This window comes from Pollachius pollachius (genome assembly GCF_949987615.1).
Source record: "Pollachius pollachius genome assembly, chromosome: 17".
NCBI classification, from domain to species: Eukaryota; Metazoa; Chordata; class Actinopteri; order Gadiformes; family Gadidae; genus Pollachius; species Pollachius pollachius.
The window spans coordinates 14513115-14520141 of NC_136950.1; the positions used below are offsets into that span (position 1 = coordinate 14513115).

General features: G+C 43.0%; 1 protein-coding gene across 1 annotated transcript in view; it reads right to left on the bottom strand.

Moving 5' to 3' along the window:
- Window positions 1-6440, bottom strand: part of hnf4g (hepatocyte nuclear factor 4, gamma) — a gene marked incomplete at its 5' end in the record, with an annotated part of 10491 nt that extends 4051 nt beyond the window's left edge. Inside the window, 6 exons of the mRNA XM_079754518.1 lie at window positions 1-5; window positions 968-1117; window positions 1865-1971; window positions 3012-3106; window positions 3642-3807; window positions 6311-6440. The exon at window positions 1-5 is cut by the window's left edge and continues 83 nt beyond it. Coding sequence (XP_079610644.1) covers window positions 1-5; window positions 968-1117; window positions 1865-1971; window positions 3012-3106; window positions 3642-3807; window positions 6311-6440 — 653 coding nt within the window. The remainder of the gene's footprint in view (window positions 6-967; window positions 1118-1864; window positions 1972-3011; window positions 3107-3641; window positions 3808-6310) is intronic.
- Window positions 6441-7027: the final 587 nt, after the last annotated feature.

The window sequence follows — 7027 nt, forward strand, 5'->3', positions numbered from 1 at the left end:
CTCACCTGGAGACAAACACAATGAAAGCCCTTTCAATTGTGCTTCACACAAAGGACACAAACAAGGGAACGCATCCTCATCCGCAGTCTTATCATTTTCTCCGTTGACTCCGGTAGTAATGTTTCCCAGTGCAAAAAAAGTAGCAGCAAACAATAAAATCAGCCAAAAAAGTGCCACTTATCTTGCTCTTTCACTTGACCTGCTATAAAGAAAGGCCGTCCTTATCTTCCTCTCCATCTCGTAAACAGGCGACAATGTGTCGTCTTTCCCGAGTCAATTATCAGCGTGATAATTGGGACTTTCTTGTGTACCGCATTGATAACAGAACTCATCCCTATCAGCCTCCAGAAACAGGGGTGGCCACATATCTTCTAGGTTTAGCCTTATTTTTAATCAAGTTGGCTAATCTTTTCAATTGAATCTACCTCTGGAATGACCCTCTGGGATTGAGATTGTAGTTTATTTCTATTTTAAACTGTTTTTATTTCTTTTACTTGTCGCTCTGTTGTTTCCTTTGTTAAACATATTATGAAGTTAAATTGATTATCAAGGCAAACTGGAAAAAAATATTATCACGATAATCATGGGGAACTTTACACAATATCTATGAATATCACAATAAGCTCATGAATTCAAATACCATTCTAGTCTAACTGAGAGTCATTACATAGAAGTGTATGGAAATGTTAATTTGTTTAATTTGCAGTTTTCCTTTGGCGTTTCAAACCTCATATTTTACCAATTTGAAGGGCATATCTCCTCTTCATAAGTCTTTATCTGACTGTGCATCACGATAAGTCGATATATATTCATTTTGTGACGGTCTAACCACTCAAAGACAATAAACCATAACATCGAATCCTCACCCAGCCCTACTTTGTATCTCCGTTTCGCGCAAAGAAAACAAAACATGCTCTGAAAATACCGTTAGCTCGACTGATCGTTGATCGGCTACTTTCTTGCTCACCTGGTCGTCAAGGGGGAGCTCTCCGAAGGCCGGGATGTACTTTGCCCATTCCACAAGCACCAGCAGCTGCTGCTTCATGGAGTCACACACATCTCCCACGGTTGCCGGCCTCTGCTCCGCGGCCTCTGATAGGCCAACAGTAGTGGTGATCTGGAGAGACAGAGGGAGAGAGGGAGAGAGGAAGAAACACAGGTTTCTTCTGTCCAGCTCAACTAAAACCTGATAGACACGCAAATGCTATCGGTGAGTTGTCAGCCGTATGCACGTACACCCACAAACACACACACACACACACACACCTGTTGTGTGTGTGTGTGTGTGTGTGTGTGTGTGTGTGTGTGTGTGTGTGTGTGTGTGTGTGTGTGTGTGTGTGTGTGTGTGTGTGTGTGTCGCTGATAGACACGCATATGCTATAGGTGAGTTATCAGCCATATACACACGCACACACACACACACACACACACACACACACACACACACACACACACACACACACACACACACACACACACACGCACACACAAACATAGCTCAGCATAGCTCAGGAGGTGGAGCAGTTGTCTTGTAACCGAAAGGTTGCTAGTTCGATCCCTAGCTGAGTGTTGATGTGTCCCTGAGCAAGACACTTAACCCTTGCATGGTTGACTCTGCTGTCGGCGTGTCAATCTGTGTATTAACCGATGTAAGTCGCTTTGGATAAAAGCGTCTGCTAAATGCCGTAATTGTAATTGCCTCGCAGACAGACATAAAGAATAACTACTTTATTAATTGCTGCTGCAGATAACATACTCACAAATGTGTGAGTTTGTTCGTATGTGTAGCGTTAAATTGTAGACACACACGTACAGACGCATATTGCCTCTCAAGGGGGGTGTGAGGGGTTGGGGTTCTCCTTACCTGTTGGGACAGGGACTCTGCCTGGGCCAGGACCGTGATGGGGGGCAGGTCATGGGTGTCTGGTAGGCTTTTGCGGGAGCTGATTCGGTCCCTCTCATTCTGGACAGCTGCAATGAGACACAATAGAACCGTGTTCACTTATGTGTAAGACACATAGAGGGAGACAGCGAGAGGGAAAGGGGGGTCATCTGTGGGGACAAGGCGACCGGGAAGCCCTACGGGGCTTCCAGATGTGACGGCTGCAAGGGCTTCTTCAGACGCTCCATACGCGTGACAGAGAGGGAGAGAGGGGACAGAGAGAGGGAGAGAGGGAGAGGGCGAGAGGGTGTCAAAGAGAGGTTGAGAGAGAGAGAGAGAGAGAGAGCGGGAGAGGGAGAAAGGGTGACAGAGAGAGGGAGAGAGAGAGACGCTTCCCCTTGAAATAGAGGTGTTGAAAGCGACAGCAGAAAAACTAAATCAAACTAAATAAGATTTGCAAGGCAAGTTAAAGATTTAAATTGCGTGTTGATAATTCATACTTCTTATATTATTACATTCTTATTTATTCAATTAGTGGGAGCAGTTCAAGCAAGCTTTAACCACTGTCTTGACATACAATATACAATATAGACTACAAGATATAATAGACAACATATAATGTTCTGTGTAAGTTTTACCCAACAATCCCATGGTGGACAGAAACCAAGAGCTCAAGATGAACTCTGGTTCCGCTAACTCGCAGGTATTCCTGCGTCTCTGATAAACTGCCTGAGAACAGCCAGGGAAGTCAAATGTTAACCAATCGCAAGCGAGAACAACATATCAGGATAGCACATGATTGGGTGTCATAAAAACTCCACTGCAAGGTTATACCTATCATAAACACACAAAGACACACACACACACACACACACACACACACACACACACACACAAACCCACCCATTTTTATACACACATGCTGGAAAGCACACAGTAATTATTAGCTATTTTATAGCTTCCCCCCCTTTCAGCCATCTTAAACCTAGCTTTCCATCATGCTGATAGTGGATGGTTCACTTTGCTGGCTTGCAGATTTTGCAAGAAGGAATCGTCTTTGTTTCCAATAACAGGAAGTAGTGTGTGGAAGGGTTCATTTAGCTAAATTAAATGGTACTTTATCTTGTACCTTCTTTCTTCATGCCGGCATTGAAGCACTTGTTGAGTCTACAGTAGCGACACTGGTTTCTTTTGTCCTTGTCCACAATACACTGTCTGCTGAACCTGGGAATACACATAACACACACACACACACACACACACACACACACACACACACACACAAACACACATTTAGCTTAGCATAGCATTACAAAACATAGCATGATAAAACATAACACAACACATCATTGCATGACATAACATAGCACAACATAACACAACATGGCATGAAGCCTAGGGAACCCTAGGCAGTCATTCTGTGGGGCACAGGTTGAAGGAAGTGTTGCCAGCAGTCATGCATTCTCGTCATTTAAGTTGTCATCTGTCATCCTATGTAAGATCTTCCGCAACCATATACAGGGAACATTCGTATAGGTGTTCTCCGCCTTTGTTATTCTGATAAAGAGTCTGCTCAATGTAAATGGGAGACTCTCTCCTTGGAACTAGGATGTGTTGGGAAGTGTGGGAAGTCACTTGTTTCGGTGTGTGTTGAGATTTGCATTCAGCGTGTGTGTGCGTGTGTGTGTGCCGTGTGCGTTCGTTTTTGCTTGTATTTGTGCATTTGTGCGTGCTCGTGCGCGTCCTCGGGTCTGTTTACCTGCACGTGTACACGTGGCTCTTGCGTATGGAGCGTCTGAAGAAGCCCTTGCAGCCGTCACAGCTGGACGCCCCATAGTGCTTCCCGGTCGCCTTGTCCCCACAGATGGCACAGTTGGGGTTCAGACCGTCAGGCCCGGCCAGGCACGGTTCAGCTGGCATGCTTTCTGCAACACACATGAAGAAGAATAATCATTGTTTTGCATTTAATTTAGCGTTAACTAAAGCGTAGTGTCGTTTAGCAGATGGTGTTGGACGATAGTGACGTAACAAGGGAATTCAGTTACTGATCCATTCAGGAGCAGGCAGAGGGGTAGGTGTCTTGCCTACCAGGTGACTATGCCTACGTGAAGGTTGTGGACATGGTTGGGGCAAAAGCCATTCACTTTCGGTCGGTGGGTTGATAGATATATTTATTATTTTGTTTGTTCATTTAATCAGCCTGTATTAAGTGGACCTGAAAAAAAAAGGGTGGGCCCTCAATTACAACGATGCATAGATCACAGCAGCAAGAAAAATGCAAAAACTTGTTTCGGAGATCATGCTTATAGACTCTGTTGCACATGTCAGGCACATGTACAGAACATAGCCCTATGTAAGTGAAATGTTTACCTTATAGGTGCTTCTGTAACAACTGTGGCTGTTGATTTGATGAAGAGTGCAAGAGCGCAAGATAGATATTACAGTGATGTGATTGTGCTCCGACAATGCAGGTACACCCATGTGGTCTCATTGTTCTCCTGATTAAATACCATCTTTGATTCCAATCATTTGATCCTTAATCTCCCTCGACTTGGCCTGACTGGCCATCTATGAATGTATCACTAACTCCAAGTGCGTCCACTACAAGGGTGGATTACCACCAATATCGTAATGTAGGCTGTAGGTTGAGGATGTGTAAATAATGTCACGTAGGCTGTAGGTTGAGGATGTGTAAATACCTTAATACTAAGGGTAAACTGGGTTGTTATTTGACCCGGTCGCCTGGGTTAATCCATGTCAAAAGTTTAATCCCTTTTATCAATCCTAATAAATCAGTTGAGGGTTGTATATGTGTTATCGTGGTCAGCCTAACAAAACAAGCGAAAGATCAACTTCAACAGTGCGGTAATCTGAACCTTAAATCGGGCCGTGCACATATGTTTGACAAAAAATAGTATTGTATTACATATTTTATTTAATTTCAACATGAAAAGCATGTGTTTTTAAAATCTTAAATGGACATGATCCTCAGCTTCTCTGTAAATACATCAAGAGACTACAGAGCTGCAGCAGGCCCATGATAGAAGCTTCAAGTGGCAACTGTAAAGTTTAATTCTAACGAATATCTTTCTCTGTGAAAGGACAAAGACATGGCAAACTGGTCGCTTGAAATTGCCACAAACTTCACCCCTTTTAGAGAGTTACCAGATCCTGTTTAATTCAGGAACAAACTTGTTCTCATGTCTGGTTTTCTGCAGCTACATTGCTGCTAAATGTATGTTGAACACTATGATACTTTCGTCAGATAGTTGTTCTCAGTTGTTCTTATGTACTCTGTATCTGTACAATGCATCTGTATCTGTGTATCTGTATCTGTTTCTATTAAATAAACCACAAAAAAAAAAAAACGGAAAACGGAAAAATGTTTAATATATTATTAGAATTGATATAAAGTCATTACTTCATCTGTTATTCACCTGAGGCCTGGGTGCTTGTGCATGTGTGTGAGTGGGATATCTTTGGAACAATTCTGTCCTGGTATCATTTCTTAGCTGCCGTAAATGCCCCTCCCTCCCCTCATCCTCCACAGACAGTGCAAGGAAATATTGCACTGGCTAGCACACACACACACACACAATTTACACAAGGTTTGACTAGTTGTCTATCACATTGTTAAAAGCACTGTGTTGCGTTGCTACAGTAGTTACCCCTTTACTGCTCCAAAGCTGCAGGGATCTCCTCCCTGCCCAAAAGACACACACCTGACTAGTTGAGGGTTGATCTATTGCTAATCGCCATGGAAACTGTCGCTTGACAAATCAACGCTACAGTCCAGAGCCATGTTTGGCCATAAAGGCCACGATCACTGTTTCATGAAAAGAAAATGATAGCAGTATGCCAAAAAAGCACACAAAAACACATTATATTATATTGGTCATTATCTGTAGAGGATTCTTTGCAGACCTTGTGAGAAATATAACATATTCTTTTTTTTTGTTAATGATTGTTATTTTTTAATGCTGTTATCAGGAGCGGGTTATCATCTTGAGTGTGTTATCATCTATGCGTGTGCGCTATCTGTCAGGGCTAATTGCTGTTATTAATGCCTCTCCTGTGCGTAGAAGTATTATATATTGGTAGTGTAATCCTTTCAATGTTGCGAGATGCCCACACGATATGACTTATGCTTCATTATACTGCCAATACATCATGATACTTTTAGCACTACAGCACTTCATCATAAATATTTGTATTCTTAATGCAGTTATACATGCTTATACCTCTTCATGTTTCAATTATGTTGAAACTACTACATTGGAATGACTTAAACATTCCATTGCATGTAAATCATTATACATCTCAAATTCGTACAAACGTCATCAAACTGGTAATAAACCATCATTCAAGCGTTCACATAATCTTCCTCACTTGAGCACTTTGTGTGTGTGTGTGTGCTCTGCTACTTACCGCCTCCACCATACAGGACCTCTGTGCTCTCAAAGCCCAGCGTGTTGAAAGATGGATCCAGGCCTTCACAGTAGTTGGCTACTTCCATTTCTAACAGAGATTTACTCGGAGTACCGGCAGAGTACTTCATTCCTTTACACACTCTCTCTCTCTCTCTCTCTCTCTCTCTCTCCTGACACACACTCTCTCTCTCCTGACAAAACTCAGGGTGTTTGTTTGGTCCGCTCTCCCTCTTTTCTACCTCCTAACCTCTGACCTTTTCCCGTCTTGGTTGATCTTGTCTCAGTCCTCCCTCTGTGATCCTCTTCTCTCAGTAAGTGCTCCTTACGGACATGACAATGCACAGAGAGGGATCCCATGTATACAGGGTGGACAACCTCTCCTTATTGGTCCATGGAGTGTGGGGGGGTGGAGCCAAGACGGGAGCCATCTCACCTCTCACCGGGATGGACAGATTTAGTTGAAGATATACCTTTTTTTATGCCACTCTGGAAATCAGATAATGTAGCATAACACACACTGAATGTAATCGAAGTGTGTGTGTGTGTGTTTTTTTTTAAGTTTGTGTATTTGCACGTGTGTATGTGTTTTGTTTAAGTTTGTCTGCGTGCACGTGTGTGTGTGTTTTTTTTATGTGTGTGTGTGTGTGTGTGTGTGTGTGTGTGTGTCTGTGTGTGTGTGTGTGTGTGTGTGTGTGTGTGTGTGTGTGTGTGTGTG